Source organism: Anser brachyrhynchus (genome assembly GCF_964034855.1).
Source record: "Anser brachyrhynchus genome assembly, chromosome: 1".
NCBI lineage: Eukaryota > Metazoa > Chordata > Aves > Anseriformes > Anatidae > Anser > Anser brachyrhynchus.
The window spans coordinates 102,467,627-102,484,533 of NC_137694.1; the positions used below are offsets into that span (position 1 = coordinate 102,467,627).

The 16,907-nt window shown below is 39.8% G+C and overlaps 2 protein-coding genes across 3 annotated transcripts; one reads left to right on the forward strand and one right to left on the reverse strand.

Annotated features, from left to right (window-relative positions):
- Window positions 1-37: 37 nt before the first annotated feature.
- On the reverse strand, window positions 38-7,093 carry MIX23 (mitochondrial matrix import factor 23). 2 transcript variants are annotated; one of them, XM_080603388.1, is made up of 5 exons: window positions 6,938-7,092; window positions 6,507-6,632; window positions 5,844-5,990; window positions 2,761-2,820; window positions 38-330 (listed from the first exon to the last, which is right to left on the reverse strand). In XM_080603388.1, the coding sequence occupies exons 1-5, from the start codon at window positions 6,986-6,988 to the stop codon at window positions 280-282; spliced, it is 435 nt and encodes a 144-aa protein (XP_080459514.1). In that variant the 5' UTR covers window positions 6,989-7,092; the 3' UTR covers window positions 38-279. The 2 variants fall into 2 exon arrangements, with proteins under 2 accessions (XP_080459514.1, XP_080459515.1); XM_080603389.1 differs by lacking the exon at window positions 38-330 and adding an exon at window positions 476-667 and having other exon boundaries at window positions 6,938-7,093.
- FAM162A (family with sequence similarity 162 member A) lies at window positions 7,058-15,627 on the forward strand. Its single transcript, XM_080603411.1, has 5 exons — window positions 7,058-7,173; window positions 8,139-8,264; window positions 10,475-10,583; window positions 13,608-13,716; window positions 15,386-15,627. The coding sequence occupies exons 1-5, from the start codon at window positions 7,158-7,160 to the stop codon at window positions 15,479-15,481; spliced, it is 456 nt and encodes a 151-aa protein (XP_080459537.1). The 5' UTR covers window positions 7,058-7,157; the 3' UTR covers window positions 15,482-15,627.
- The last annotated feature ends 1,280 nt before the right edge of the window (window positions 15,628-16,907 follow it).

Genomic DNA, 16,907 nt, shown 5'->3' on the forward strand with positions numbered 1-16,907 from the left:
GAAGCTTGAAAAGTTTAAGAAAGATACCACTTTCACATTCCATTTGAAAATTATTTTAATACTATAAAACTCATTTGTTCACATATTTTGTACAAAAGATGAGTTGTTTTCTCTTAATTAGAGGAGAATTATTTAAACTGAGATTCCAGCTAGAGTAGGTCCAAAACAAAACAGGACTGGGTTCTCCTGGCTCTGGAGGGTCCCAATTCAGCTCGCCCAAGGTCTCTTTCCAGTTTGGCTCTCATGGTTATGGACCACCTTGATGGGAAGTACTTAACATCATTGACTCTTTGGAGGCTTGTAATGAATTCGGCAACGTTCATTAAATACCTGAGACACCAAAACAGAAAAGCAAAAGTGAGTAAGTCCATGTCTATGGGATGATCTGATCTTCAGAGCTAGTTCAGGCAACTGCCTCCTCCTGTAGCACCCACATTGAGGTGCCCAGCCCTGCTGTACCAATAAATGGTACTTACCAAGGCATCTGTCTCCATTCACTTTCTCTCCTCGCTTTACTGAATCCAAAGCTTGCAGCCTGGTGCTGAGGGACTGACTGCACAGCACTAACAGTATTCTCCCTCAGATAAGGCAGTCTTATAATCCTGGTGGTCTGTCACTATCAAAGATGCTGAAGTTTTTGGTTGATTGGTGGGAGGTTTTGTTGTTGCTGTTTTAAAGAGGGAGGGAAAAGACCAGTGGAAGGATCCTGACCAGCTGTGTTAAGTTCACTGTGGCATTAAAACTGGGACATCACATTCTTCCCTTTCCTGAGCAAACACACTTTACATTGTTGCAACAGCTAAAAAGAGGTGCAAATATGTGTTCTTGGAAGCAATGGTCCTGCTTTTAGTTATTTGACTGGGGGCGCTGATGTTGCCAGCATTCCCTCAGAAAGGGCAGGCTGCTCTCGCCGCGTTCACCTTAGGCACCTTCTCTGGGTAAAATTTAGCACACAGAACTAGAACCTGAGATCGTTTTAATTTAGCTCAAACTTGCAGACCTCATCAAACAGCTTGCTTAACCTGGCATGGGCCAGTAATTAACGTATGGCAGCTTGAATCAAAAGCACAACACACACAGGCTCACACCAAAGTTACTGGGGCTGTTTTCAGGGGATTTAGTTATTTAAAGTTTTGGCACCAAGCTTTGCCCAGCGCACGTCCTGAAGTGTAACACGAGCTCCACCTAGCACCAAGCTGAGGCACTGGCGGTTATTAGGTCCACCAGCAGGATTCCCACAACAGTATATTTTGCCGGGGTATCCAGGTACTTTTCAGATCCAAATGCCTTTGATGTTCGGGATGTCAAGTTTTGTGAAGTCTCCCTTAGGCTTCACATGCAAAGTGACTGGTCTTGTCATCTGGGGGAACTTACGTATCACTTTATGTAAAATGTTACTTTAAACTTTATCTTCCTAGAACTGTCTACTTTTGCAACTGATCTCCTTGTTCAGCACCAATGGCAACTTCAACAAAAGTGAGGTATGCAGCATGCCTTAATTATGCATTTATTCCTAACAATTTTTAAGTAATCTTTGACTTACCACCAAATTTGGTTTACTTTAAGAAAGACACATATTACAAAACAATTCGCCTTACAGAAAACATGGAAGTTGTGATATAATTTCTTTCACATGCACACACAACCTGTCCCATTACATTACCACATGCAATGGACAGTTCTGGAAGAGTTAAGAGTGTGAAAAGATCCAAAATCAAGTAAATGATAGAAGGAAACAGTAGAAATCAGCAGTCACAAAAATTTCCTATTCAGAAGCATTTTAATACTAGGAAGATTGTTCCACGTTATCTAAGTCATTTAATATGCATATGTCTGAAAGGGTACTGCAAATACACTCTAAACCACTGTAAGGCTGGCTCTCTCACATCGAACAACATATCAAAAAAAAACAAAAAAAAACTCAGTTTCCAGCTTGCTATCATGCAAACTTTGAAAGCATCATTGTCAGTGCCTCTGAAGCCCATGGAAGATCAATATTGTGAACTTACTAACACCACCTCCTACTTTTAGTATCATCTACCCACAGATCTCAGTGTGTTACTCAGTCCAATTAACTCCTATAGTCTACCTGAAGTACTATCTTTTTTTCAGACAGAGAAAAAACACTGTCCAAGATACCTTAAAATTCATGCTGCTATGTAAAAGTTTGATTTTGCTGTCTTTTATGTATTAATACAAAACACTCTGCTGATAAGCTCCCTTGTAAAAGTGATATACAGAGACTAATGCAAATGTCTTATTTTAGAAGCCAATTCACCCCATGCCCTTTTAAAATAAAACTGACAGTAGTGTTGCCATGAAATGTTTGCCATTGGTGGCCTGTAACATGTTGTTACAGATATGGCATTTCTGAGTTTTATCCAAGTTGGCTCTAAATTCATTAAAAAAGAGAATAATTAAGGGCATGATTAGCTTTTCCCAGTCAGTACTAACTGGGAAACCCTTTAAACACTTAATTTGAAGTGAAATGCTGCAGCAAGAGAATACACAGAGAGTACTCCACAGTCCCTCCTCCCCACTAAACCAGCCACATTTCTTCCCTTCATAGTGCATCTGAGAAGTTTTGGTCTCTGCACCTAGAAATAGGAAAATGACTGAGCACTTTCCCTACTTTCCCCAGCACTGCCCTCACCTATTTCTAGTTAACGTGCCTACTGAGGCATCAGTCCCACACCTGCAGTGCAGGACAGTTCAAACCCACAGCACAGAACCACAACGCTTTGGTAAATGACTGAGTACCTTCCAACTTCTGTCGTTTACCACTTCTTCAACGTTCAGCTCCGACTGCATCAATTTCAACTGCAGAATAGACAAAGAAACAGGTTTTTGTCAAAATGGCTCCCTGCAGCCTTCAGTATTCACTACCCTTGCAACTTCCTTGACAAAATCCCAGTACCAGGTGTGCATCCCCTCCAATGGTACGAACTGAAGGTAGTTATCCTGGAAGTCTGGTCCCTCCATTCAGCCAATGCTTTGGGTACTCTAGAGTTGTCCATAAGAGGTATTGTGAAGGCAGACCTGCAATGCAAGCCTTGCAGAAGTAACTACTGGTTACTAGTTCTTCATTCTCAAATATTGCCCATCAAGATTTGCCAGCAATTAGCTGATTAACCTTCATGGCTTCACCAACAAAAATAACTATGCCAAATTCAAGCACTCAGCACAGGAAATGGTAGTGCTAGGGTTAGCTTTGCAGCCTTGAGTTCTCATTCCTCCACACATGCATTATTAGAGTCATAGGACAGCTGGCAGCAAAACCATGACAGAAATCAAATTCTTGATTTAGGGTTAAGATCACGAAGACATCTATTCTGTGCACTGACCAAGAAAAGGGTCTACAAGAACAGATCATATATGCTCATGTTCTCTGAACCATTTACTATGGTACGTGATCACAGCAGGACGAATCAGATTTACACAGATGCAAGACCTCTGGCAAGAAATGCCACAACAAGCAGTTCTTGAGCACTCACTCAATCCATGAGAAATTTTTTTTCACCTCTGTTAGTAACTCCAAGGGGCACATGTGACAGCTGAGTTCAGATGACCTGTGGGAATTTGACCCTGCCACAAGTTCCAGAAGCAACAGTAGAGGACTTAAAGCCCAACTACTGTTTATGCCTATGATTAGGATTTATTTTTGTTGGAGTTTTAGACTCTAGAGTGAATAAGTTTTAAATATGTGTCTCCAATTAGAGAGTTAGTGAACAGATACAAACCCAGAGAGCAATTACATTTTAAAAAAAACTCAAGTAGGATGTCCAGACACACACAGCTTATACTGGTGTTGGATGAGCTTTTACCTACTCAACAGGACTCCAAACTGTTTGAAATAATAACCCAGTATTAACAGGGTCACTAGATGACCAGCATTAGTCTTTATAACATAACTGCTCAGAAGATCTTTAGCATTTCAAAGAAGGGTTTTTCCTGCTGGAATACATGAATAGGTTTACAACTGTCAGCATTGTCACGTAACTCATCTTTGACACTAAGCCTCAGCAAAACTACTATTTCAGCCTGTTGCTTAGGATTGCAGACCCAAAAAGCAATGCAATCAGCATTGCAATCAGTTAATCAACAAGGCTATGCAGGTGCGTTTGTTTGTTAAGTTTGTGTTTTTCTCTCTCCTCCTAAAAACATACTCCAATATTTTTTAGCAGGCCCCACTAATTCACTTCATAAAGCTAATACTTGTTAAGCTGTATGTTTTGAACTTCCAGAATTAATTTGGTTGGCTATTTTATGACACTTCATACAAGAGAACTAAGATGATACCAAATTAATACAATAATCAACTGATACTTTTATGTAAGTGGTCTGAAAGAATTGACTGCTAGAGCCACACAACTCCAAGGTTTTTTTTAAGCAGTGACCCAGAAGCAGTAATTTTGTATAAAGTCCTCCAATTTGTACTATTAAGAGTATGAGAAAAGTATAAAGAAAAAAGAACAGATCTGTATTTCAAACAAATACACATTCAAAATGAATAATCTTAAATGTAGGATGCGTTCTGTCAAGAGAGCTTATTTGAGTTGTTCCAGGAAAAAAAAAAAAAAAAAAAAACACTCATGGAGAAGGAAAAGAAAAAGGTGGAAATAGGGAAGAAACCACTCTCAAAATCAAGTGCAAATTTGAGGTCATCTGATCAAAGGATTTCTGGGATGTTTCCAAATGACAGATTGCTTTTAACATTTGAAATCACATCCAATTATTAAACATTATCATTGAGATTCTCCTATTGGTTTCAGTGGTAGGTTCTGGGCTCACTAACTAAGTGATTTAAAGAATTGACTCTGAAAAAACCTTACACAAAATATTAAGCTATCATTCCATTTTTCCAAAACTAATATGGATGCTTATTAGAAGTTCTGTAAGTTAGGCTTGAAGGACAAAACCACTTGCCTGCCATTTGGTTCTTTAAATCTGAGCTCACAACAGAGCACTTCTCTGAGAGCAAGTCAAACAGTTCACTCAGTGTCTGGGAATATCAGATGCTGGTTTGTGAACCCCTAAACTCAAGTCATCTCCCCAGGAAGCTTTGCACTTACAACTGCATCAGCATTCAACTACTCTGCAAAAGACCACTTCTGACAGTCCATCTAATTCACCTCTGGTGAATTACACTTTCCATCCAGAGGCCATAAGGTTGAGAAGGTTTGCACATTAAAACTCCTTATGCAAACCCAGAAGTCACTCTTACACCATAAAAGCTAAACACTAAACAACAACAAAAAATGCTTAAATGGAATTCAAGGTTGTCTGGCAGCTCCTCGCAGGGGACAGGAACTCCAATTAATACACTGAGTAAGAATAATGCTTCTCAGTGTGATGTTGAATAGGGAGAGCTTTAAGTCTGTGTAACTGTGTAGTGCAAGAGACAAACATGAAAGACATTTCATTATCTTCTAGTGTTTGCATCTTGGCACACATCCACCATTTGCAGACAGACTACTTTTCACAAAATCTCAAAAAAGGCAAAAGGAACCTCCAGACATTTTGAAGAGAATAAACAAGCCCCTATTAAGTTGTACACTAAGTGGCGCTAGTCAGTGAAAGTTAAGAGTCCACTCTGGAAAAGCATGCATGTTTTACTATGCATTTGTATAATAGAATCTCCAAAAATGTTCAATTTACAGGATAAAAGCAGTTCTGTTCTGAGTGCCAGGGAAAACACCACTCACAAACCCAGCTGACAAGAACCCAGGACAACACCACTTAAGTCAGGACCCCCTTCAGGTTCTCTCCATCATGGAGATCTTTCCATTTGGGAAAGACACCCTCTGACTTCTAAGTGACCTCACAAAATCTCCACCACTCACCTTTGTCTGCTCTTTCCTGAGTTGCTTTAATAATGCTACGTCATCTTGTGCCTTTTCCCTCTCTTCTCTGAGAGTTTTCACTACACTGGAAGTCTGAGCGATGCAGTTTTTGATGATTTTCTCTCTGCTGGTGTGAGCTTCCATCAGCTAAGTGGGGATGAGACAAAGTCACAACAACTAGGTCAACTACCCAAGAAAAAAAAAAAAAAAGCTCTGAGTTACAAATTTAAGAGACTTTCTGAAGTTAAGGCATTGCTATGCCTGCAGAATTCCCTTTGACTCTATAATCTACATGGAAGCAATATTGCTTTGAGCAGTAATTACCGACGTGAACTGATGGTAAAAGTCAAAGATACAAGATAAGTCTTTGAGTACCACAAAAGTGTTCCAGCACCCATTTTTAAAAGAAAGTGGGCTGTCTGCAGTACACCTCAAAGGATCGGTATTGCAGGACAAGCAAGTCCACAACACGGCTTAAAAGTGAAGTAGCTTTCGCACGCGTGTGGTTTAGCTATATAGAGAAGTCAGGTGTGCCATTATGAATACAAAAAGCATGATATATCAAGAGTCTTTTCCTTAGAAATTGAGATGCGCTGCTTTAGCGGCCACCGCACTGAGTATAACTTCAGAAAATGAGTTGAAGTTAAAGAAATAGACACTTACAGACTGGTAGAGCTCTTTACATGTCTGGCTGGCATCGATTTTCCCTACGAAGGAAGCTGTCGGAATTGTAGTATTTAACTCGTGGACAATTCTGTCATCAATCGTCCTCATCACTCTGAGCAACTCCTGCATCAAATAAATAAAAAAATAAATGTTTATCTCTCAGAGAAAAACAAAAACACACAGGGAAGCCGCAGCCTCTGCGGTCCGGGGAGCGAAGGGCAGGCGGGCGCCCCTCAGGGCGGCCCAGCGGCCTGCTGCGCCCCCTGCCTGCTGGCACGGCCGGGGGCTGCCGCCGGGCGACCCGAGCGAGGGCCGGGAAGCCGAGGGGCAGCCCGGGGCCTCCCGCCTCAGGCAGCAGCCACACATCGCGACGGCCCCCGGCGGGGAGAGGAGGCCCCGGTCCCCGTCCCCCGCCCCGCTCTCGCTACCTGGAACTCGGCGAAGTCCTCGCAGCTCGCCGCTCTGCTGGGCGCCGCCATATTGGAAAGGCCGAGGGCGCGGCGGCAGCCAACCGGGCGGCGAGGGCGGGACGAGGCGGGCGGAGCGGGGGCAGGGGCGGCACCGGGCGGCAGCACCGCGGCGGGGACGGGGACGGGGAGCGGGGGGGTGACATTGAGGGGCCCCGCGCCGCGGGCTGCGGGCAGCGCCATGTGGGGCCGCGCCGGTGAGTGCCCGGCCCCGGCCGGGCCCCGGAGCCGGGATGGGGTCCGGGGGGGTCTGCGGGGCCGGGAGGGAGCGCAGCGGGGCCGGGCGGCCGCGGTGGGTGCCGTGACGCGCACGGTGCGCGCTGAAGCTTGAAGCCCGAGGGCCTCCGAGCCGGCTTAAAAAGTAAAAGGAGGGGGAAGGGCGGGGAGGTTCGTGACTTTTTATTTTTAATTTTCTCCTCTGAAAACCTTGGGAATGGTTTGGTTTTGAGGGTGTCTTTTTTTTTTTTCTGTAGTTGAGAAGTTTTAAAGCATAAAGAATATTAAATATATATATATATATATAAATTTTTTACTACCCTTTTATCTTCCAAAAATTCATTTTTTCCTCAGAAATTTTTCATCAAATGATAAATTGAAAGGTCTTTCAATTAAAATAGCATGTTTACATATATAAGGTGCTTCGTCTCCTGACGCACCACCAAGCAGTATCTCAGCACTGTGAGGTCTGGCTTATGTCTTGGTAACCCTCTATCAAAAGACCATTCTAGGATGAGACAAGGATGTGACTTCTAGGATGTGACAAGGCTGTCAAAATCCTGGTGTATGGTCCTTGAAAAAGCACTGCCCGAAGTATACCTGATGTGCAGGAATAGATAAGTGCCTTGAAGTGGTGATACGTTAGTAGCACGTCTTAGAAATTGCTCGTAGGCTATTATCTGTCAGTCCGGTTTTTCTACATGCGCTTAACCGGTAAGCTCCAGCGATGGTTTATGGAGTTGTCTTTAATTTCTTTCCTAGATTCTGCTGCAGCCTAAACCTGCAGTTTCTTGCACAGTGTTAGGTTTGTACCCACTGTTTTTATTTCTTATTTTCTCCTGGAGGTGGGGAGGAGAAACAGCCTCCTACTTATCTTCCAGTGTTCTCACTCTCTAATATTCAGAGTTAGATTTAACCCCTTTGCTTCTTCTGCTTTCTCTTCCAGACAGGGCTGTTAAACTGCTGGAAAGAAACATTCCCTCAATTCTGAGGTTGACTAGAGGAGTAGATCTGAAGATAAACAGAAGGCTTTGCAGCAAACCCCTCAAGGAAAGCCCACCTCAGCCAAGAAGTAAGTTTCTGATAAAGATCATGCCACATTTCGTGCTTTGAAATATTTAGGTACTCAGGCTGCAGTCATCTGAACAGGCATTTTGCAGACATGTATACCAATATCCCTGATTTTGTGAGAGGGAATTCTAATCTTTAGACTGAAAAACTGAACGTTAAAATTAGCAATGAGATCTTGTTTTTTAACAAAGCCAGGGGACAATATTTTGTCTTGTGACAGTAACACAGCTTTTGCTTTGTAGCAGGTCATTAGTATTGTGTTTGATGTACAGCCCTGCACTCTGAGGCTCTTATCTGTGCTCTAGAACAGACTGTTCAGCCCCAATATAAACTGTCGGTGTTTAGGAATATTATACTAGCTAAAATACTTTTGCAATTTTCCATAGTAGAACCAGCTCCAGCTGTTCACAAACTTGAACATGCCCTGCAGGAGAGAGTCAGTCTTGATCATTGGCTTAGTTCCTATTTAAAGGTGAGATTGGTCAGGTAAAGCTCGGGTGTTGAGACATTTTGTAACTGATTAGAGCACAGTTTTGGTACTCTAATCAGACTCCTCTGTAACTGTTTCCCTACTTGGCCTGTTGATGCTAGATAAAAGCAGTATACAGATGTGAAGCATTTTGCATACATCTTTGTTAAAAAAATAAAATCAGTAACTCAGCCGTACTAGGTAAGACCAAAGGTCTGTTTAACAATGTCACTCTCCAGTAGCAGCCAGTGAAGGAGGGCCCTTACATTTTTGTGAGGACTAACAGGAACGGTGATTAATAGCAAGGCTCTAAGAAGGAATATAGAAACAGGGCAAACATAGTGTTTCTTCCCTAGACTGCTGTCCCAGAGCTGGAGTCTTTGTTTAATGGTCCTTGTTGGATTTTACTTTTGTAAATTTTCCCAGTATCTTGAAGCTGTATCTATTTTTGGCATCCACAGCCTCTGCGAAGGAGTTCCTCGGCTGAACTGTGCTTTGAGAAAATAAGTACAGGCTTGTATTTGTTTTTGAGCGTGGTATGCGCTGTTTCCCTCGACGGTCACTGCAATCTGGCGATTCTGGCGCCCTCTGTTGTGATGAAAGGGCCTTCAGTTAGTGCTTTTCCAGGCTGCAGGGTCTCAGTCTATTACAGTGTTTCTTATGTGGTGGCCATTCCATAGCTGTGACCACACTTGCGAATTTTCTCTGTGCCCATTCTAGTTGGACTGTTTTTGGGATGAGGGATCAGCATTTTGCAAGCTTTTCAAAATGCTGGAGTCACGTTTTTTATACAGTGGCATAATAAAGCTTTCGTGTTGGTCTGTGTTCATTTCCTAGTCATTGCTAATAATGCCTTTTGCCTTTCTGTTACTGAACTTTTTCCGAAACCTCCGAGAAACCCCAAGGACTTACTTTGCAGCAATAATGGTTAGGTTAGAGTTTGTCCTTTGTATGTGAACTGGAATTGCTTCTTACTTACATAAATGGGAGGGATTTTCACTGGATTTCACTGAGTTGGGATTCTGAAGTCCTGCAGATCTTCACCCCTAGCCATCTTCTTAATAACAGTGTTGTCAGTAAACTATGTATCCACACTACTTCCTAGATCATTTATGAATCCACTAAGCAACATACATCCATGAAGAACACATCCCATTGTTGTTGTTTTAATGCTTATTTTTGCACTTTGTATGCTAGATTTTAATGTTACGTGTAGAAAAACTTTCCTGTTTTATTCTAAATATTTTGTATTTGGAGGTTGAAAGACTGAACTGAAAATTAAGGATCTGATCTTTGCTTATGGTCATTTGGTTGTTAATATCTCCAAATAAGATAAAATCCTACAGTCTATGGAAAACGTATAATACTCTTATGCTATGGTGCAGCATATTGGCTTTTCTGTAGCAGTTTCATTTCATTTCTTTAAACTAATTTAAATGTAGTAGAAAACTATATCACAGCAGCTTAGGAAGCATAGATGATGGAGCAGGTTCCATAAATTTAGAGTTGTAAATATTCAGAGCTTGCCTTGGGCAAGATTTGGCTTTCCTAACATGGCCTAAGTTTAATCCATATTTAGAAGTTCATTAATCTGACTGTGATAAATTTTTGTTCTGTAACCTACTCTAGTAATTGTACTTCATTGCTCAACCTAACTGGTTTATTACAGCTGCGGCAATTCAACTTTTCTGACTTTCTATTTTTTGTGGATTTTTTTGTTTGTTTATCTTATTTTATTTTAGGTCGGTCTGCTTTAAGGGTACCTGGACACAAGCCTACAGACTGGGAGAAAAAATGTTTGTTGTGGGCAGGCCATTTCAGAAAACCAGAGGATATACCAGAGACCGTCTCGTAAGTGCCAGTTTTGAAGCTGTTAGAGAAGCAGCATTTTCACAGGAATGCGTTACTTGAATGCAATTCGTAAATACCTTTTCTTAACAGGAATGGGTTTCCACAGCTGAAAATTCTTATGCTGCTGTGACTGTTGTATCACCTTGTAGATAAGATTATATGACCTGGGGAACTCTCTATTTTGATATACATGCATTTGGATTTTTCTGAAGGGATGGCCAGCACCTATCAGTTGTTTCATTAGAAAAACAACACATTTCAATTAATTTTTATTCTTCCAATCAAAAAAGCTTTTTGCAAATACTGGTGTGAGCTTTCCATAGCGTTTTTCTTAATATGTCAAAGCCTAATACATGAAATTTTCATGATATAGCCATAAAATAATTGAAACGCATTTAAAATATTTGTTAATGAATATCTGGGGGGCAGAGGCCAACTTTCTTTACTCTTGGAGTTTAAACTAACAAATAGTGGAAAGGTTCCCTAACGAAAATAAAATAGTCAAAATTTCCCCATTGCTGGTGAAATCTGAATGTGAATGCTTTGTCCTGTGTGAGATGTAGAAAATAAAATTGGATGTTCTATTTTGCCTACCTAAACTGAAGATCAAAGTTTAAAAAATAAAATAAAATGCAATTATTAGTTTAAAAAAACATTTCTGGTGTTAGTATAGTTATCTCTTAGAATACGCTTCTAATGTTTATATATATATTTATTCAAAAGATTCGGTCAATCTTGTATTACTTAGGTGAGCAAATTATGTAGCTCCTGTCTAAAGATATTGTTTGGATGCATGGTGTAGGAATTGGAAATCCACCCATGTATCTAAGCTTTTTCTAAGTGTATCACAATAGATAAAATTGTTGAAAATTAATTATTCAATTTTGGTTTGGATCATTTTTCTTGAAATTAAATTTGAAATACATAGTCTTAAATTATTAAAACATTAAATTATGTCAGTTCCTATATTTTTGCATACAAAATACTTGTTATGAGTGTTTTTAAGAAAACAGTTATCAGACTGAGTGAAGGCATTGACTGTGCATCTAAAATCATGCTTTATTGAATGGACAAACCAACTTCTGATAAAAGCTGATCATTTTTGCAAGTGCATAGGTTGAATTAGTGGTTTTGTTTAGGGAAATAGTTCAGCCAAAGTTGAAGAGACGATTAAGAACTATAAAAACACAAAAGCTTGTTTTGTTTCTCTAAACCGCGTAAGTTTGGGTTGCAAGGGCATGTGATACAACCATCTCTTGCAAGTTATGCTCATCAAAAGTAAATAATTTATTAAACAAAATAAATGCTAATTTTAGCCACTGAATTAATTTTTAAGTGAAAATTGCATTCAGATAACTACTTTTTCCTCTTGTATAGTCTAGCACACACAAGGTAACTCAAAAATAAAAACTAATAGTTTTTAAATCTGTGCATTTCAGCTTAAGTGCAGCCAAGAACCAAAGTTGTTCATCACAAATTATTTGCAAAAACAAATAACCTGGAAGCTAAATTATTAGCTTGATGTTAGATTGACATGTTCTCTATGATTAGAAATTTTCTCAGATCAGTACTATGAAATGGTGATCCATGACTGTCACATTCCTCTTCAAAAAAACAGAATGTTTTTAGTTCTCAGGTCCTATGTGATATACCATGCTGAACCATCGTGAATCCCTTGGTGTCTTTTTCCTCCAAGTATAAGGGTCAAAATGTGATATGATTACATATTTACTGGTGTTTGTGTACAATATTGGTCTCCCAGTTCTGTGAAATTTATTATCCATGTTAGGCTTGGCATGTAATTACCTCATGTGATGCATTTTTGTGCCATTATGTTGATGCTTTTCCAGTCTCCTGTAATTTTATAATATACCAAATTTAAACAATGAGAATGTTAGACTTCCTCAACAAGAAGAGTAAACTGCTCTAAATTCTGCAAGGAGCAGAAATCTCCTTACATATTTGCAGTATTTGAGATGCAGTTTGGTAGAATGATCTTCAGTACAGTTGAAAGACTTTAATAACTGATATTTTTCTTGTGGAGGACTTCTGTGTTCTAAAAGATAACCATAGACAAGGCAACAGGTTTCCTAAAGGAGCGATACAGCTACTGGTACATATGGATAAGCGTGCTGAAATACAGAGAAGATTTAAAGGAGTTACCTGTCCAAAATCAACGTTGGAAAGCTTACAGTCCTCTATGCCTCCACAGTTTCCTAGGAAAACGGATTACTTTAAGTCTGTTTCACCTAGCAGAAGGGAACTCGTAACCACTGGTCTTCTACCAAGTCCTATCCAGAATTTCTAGGAGTATTGTGTTTAGCAGCCAGTGTGAAGTCTAAAAATAGCATTATCAAATGCTGTAGTAGAGGAAGCTTTCTTTGGAAAGTAGATGGTACCATAAATGAAAGCATTTTGAACCTCAGGCAAAAAGAACTGCTAAGTTGTGATGATATTTCCCTCTGTCCAAGAAGCTCAAACTGTTAAATAACGTATTTTATTCCTTCTGACAAATGTTTTTTACCATGCTTCTGCTATTGAGGGAACATGCATATTTTACAGTGTTAAAATACACTGAAGTTCTAGTATGGATATGCGTACTTGCTGTCTCCACAGACTTTAGAAAGTGGTAGTATTAGTAAACTAGTATTAGTAAAAGCATCCCTCTCTTTTTCCTGTCCTCCCTGTAGGGAACATACATAAATACTGCAGCCTTCTTTCCCTTGCATTCTCTAATGATTTAATATTTTAAAATGTTGGGTTTGTTCCCAGCTTTGAGAAAGTCCTATGTTACCATGATTTTGTATATCCCAAAGTAGCTAGGAATCAGATGTTCCCATTCTTGTAAAACCTTTTTAAATTTATTTTTCTTTTTTTTGTGGAAAGAGCCAAGTACTGTTAGCATTATACACAGAGAGCATACCTAGATTATACAGATAGAATGCCAGGAGAAATCAAACAACTAGCCAATGGTTTATTTGGGTCTCCAGTAATGAGTCTGTTCTTTTATTATTATTTCCTGAGGATTGAAGCAATCAGAGCAGCACAGACCACACTGCGTGTGAAGGTCAGCTATGTAATGATTGCCTTGACTATACTGGGATGCATAGCGATGGTGATTAGAGGGAAGCAGGTAAGCACAGATTTTTGGCTGGTAAGCGCAAAGGGATCTTGATATAAACTCATTTGGATTGTTTGTACTGTTTGTCCTTCTCATTCCCTAACCCTCACTAATTAATTCCCAAGTCAGAAAAGGGTGATGTCACTGTTAAGACCGTATAAGCAAAAACAGTCTTCCCTCCCGCCCCTCAGTGCAATACTTAATCTTATCTTGTACTGGTTTAATTCCTCAGTTTTGCTGACAGGCTGCAAGAACTTGAAAGGAAAGAGCATCTTCCCTTCTGTCAGTCTGGTAGGCAGGTAAATGCTCCTTGGGCCTATAGGATCCATACACAGTTCATTGTGTGGATCTATTACAAACACCTCTCTACACACTGCAATGCTTAAAAAAAATCAATGTAATGGAAACAGCAGATGGGTGTATTTCTTCACACACAGACTGAGAAATCTCAAAATCTTTTTTAAACAGTGGGGAGGTGGTCAGCAGTAATTCTGTGCCCTTTAATTGTAGTAGAAAAGTCTCTATTGTGGATGGAACTAATTTTAAAAAAAAAAACAGTTCATATTATAGAAAAGTTCCCCCGTCCTGTAGCTGCTGAGCGTCCTTCGCTTATATATTTGTCATGATATCTAAGAAGTTCAGCCTGTGGCAGAACTAGGTCTGTGATTTAATTTGCATAATTTGAGGTGAAGAAGTGTAAAGTTTAAGCTTCCGAGTGAAGGATGGGTTAGTCATGCTTTAATTTTGTACTTTTTTAAACATGATTGGTAAACTATTAACTTCCTGTTATTTTTATAAACAAATTTTTTGCACACTGAAGTCAAGTCTCAGCATCATTAGTCTCAAAGTCAAGGAACTTGAATATAGTCTGTGCAGCTTATTGTCATGTTGCTCTGGGGGGAAAAAAGCACAGGACTAACAGAAACACAGTCCACTACGTTCTTTTAAGAATGACTAGAAGCTGAAAACCCTGAGCTTCTTAAAGCATCTATACCGGCAGAACCTTACTGTATGCTGCCTTTCTCTGCAGCCATTCTTCTGATTACCATGTTCCCATCTTCTTTTTATTGACAACTAAGTTACTAGCGAAACTTTATTAACTGAGTCTTAGTTAATAAAACACTGCAAATTATTTAAGTGTCAAGTAGCATTTCTACTTGTCAGCATTTGCCTGTCAAAATGAAAAGGATGCATCACTCTGAAATCAGTGGAAAGGTTTCTTTTTTGCCTTAGCAGAAGAAATCAATGACTGATAATTCCCAGAACATTTTCCTCTTAGGTTTATATAATATGAATGCAAACACCGGAAGAGGAGAGCTGCTTTGGGACCCTTGTTTTCACAGCAGCTGGAATCTATTTAACTTCTGATTTTTTTTCCAGTGTCTCTTGACTTCTGATGACCAGAGATTAATATTAAATACTGACTAGAAGCCCAGAATACATCTGCTAGTGCCATTAACAGAAGGGCCTAATTTATTCCCAGAGAAATGATAAATTTAAACTAATCTCTAGATGCTGTATTTTAACCTTCTCTCTTCCTGTCACTAAAGCTGACAGAACTGTGCCTTAGTAGGCCTCGGTAGTTCTCTGTGACAGGCCAGATACTTTGAAAACAATTGATTCAAATTTCATCTCTGTGGTACTTTTGGTGACACCTTCTGCTCTTTGTCATATGTTGTAGGCTATAAAAAGGCATGAAACGCTTACAAGCATAAACTTGGAGAAGAAAGCTCAATGGAAAGAAGAAGCTACTCAGAGTACATCTGCTAAACCATAGAGGAAGAAATGAAGAAACCAAGGATGGGGGAAGAAAAGCCTGAAGTCCTCCTCAGCACTGGGAGGAGGATATAGTCACATCTTTCTTCTATGTTCTGTACTTGTGTTCAAGAATGAATACTTATGATCATTAAAAACAGAAACATCTGTTTTTCTTCCTGGTACCTTCCCCCTTCCCCCTAACTCTCTTCTTCAAGCCATGTAATTTTATTTCCTTCATTAACTTAAAGTCATAACTCCAGTCATCCGCTATCTCTACTACAGGTCCCTTTAAAAAGAGTGGTGCTATACGTATTCTGTATTGTTACAGGCTGCCCAAATTTTTCTGTATGTTCTTTGTGTAAGAGAGAACAATTATTAAGGAAGTCCTTGAGTCGGGAATAATTACATGACTGCATTAACATGGACAAAATGATCAGAAGTTGTTAGAAAGTCTGCTTGCTTACTTGTTCCAGGTCCAGTATATTCTGGCTACCTCTGTATAGGTCAAGGATTACTTGTCTTCTTTTGCTAAGAGGAGGAAAGGGAGTGATACCCTGGATACCACAGAAACAGTGTATTGCACAAGACAACCTAACATTTTTTACACTGGAGTTGCTAGTGAGGTGAGAGGAAATTCAAGTTAAGAGTACAGAGATGAGTATTTTGACAAATAATGAGCAATAACTTCAGCCTGTGCTATCAGATATGCTACTTAGAGGTACATGAGTATAAGAAAGTTAATCAAGCATTTCTTCTCTCTGCTGCCAAGCTCCTTTTTTCCAAAATGTATATGGATTTATTTGCATATTTTCCCTTTAAAATGCCACCTGTACTTCCATGTTGCTAACCCACATAAAGATCACCTGCCTCAAGTTTCAGAAGCAGCAGACCCAGTAACACCTGCAAAGAGCAACTCCCAGTAGCCCTGTTTCTGGCATTCATCCCAGAAGAGTCACATACTGTTCATGCTGAACAGCACACAGCAACTAGAGACCAGTATTTTTCCCTCTTCCTTTCAAATCATTTGGAAGGAAATGTAGATTAGGACCATCAGGACTGTTCAAAACTATGTATTTTCCCAGGACTGCATGCTAACTGGCCCCTGGGGACTCCAGAAACAGAAGAGGCATGTTTGACAGATGTAGGTTGTGAACATCCTGATAGTGGGAGGCAGATTATTTTTCCTGGAACTTTTCACTGTTTTTCTTGTACTACTACAAATTAGCAATATTGCTGAATTAAAAGCCCTTCAAAAATGCAGGATAAATCTTGTATTTATAATTGGAAAGAAATAATGAGATATCTAATGCAGTCCTCCCTAGTACTTTGTCCTTTACTTTACAGATACAAAATAAATAACTGCTTCAGTCCATCTTTCTATGAATTGCATTTCTGGCTACCACCCATACTACAGAGATATAACCAATCAAAGAAACCATACAGTC

Bases quoted from the DNA above. Each gene is read 5' to 3' on its own strand.
- MIX23 (XM_080603388.1), bottom strand. From the start codon at position 6,988: ATGGCGGCGCCCAGCAGAGCGGCGAGCTGCGAGGACTTCGCCGAGTTC. The intron at 6,633-6,937 runs GTAGCGAGAGCG...TATTTGATGCAG, and splicing joins AGGACTTCGCCGAGTTCCAG to GAGTTGCTCAGAGTGATGAG. The intron at 331-2,760 runs GTACTCAGTCAT...TTGGTGTCTCAG, and splicing joins TAAACGACAGAAGTTGGAAG to GTATTTAATGAACGTTGCCG.
- FAM162A (XM_080603411.1), top strand. The intron at 10,584-13,607 runs GTAAGTGCCAGT...TTATTTCCTGAG, and splicing joins GATATACCAGAGACCGTCTC to GATTGAAGCAATCAGAGCAG. The intron at 13,717-15,385 runs GTAAGCACAGAT...CATATGTTGTAG, and splicing joins TGGTGATTAGAGGGAAGCAG to GCTATAAAAAGGCATGAAAC.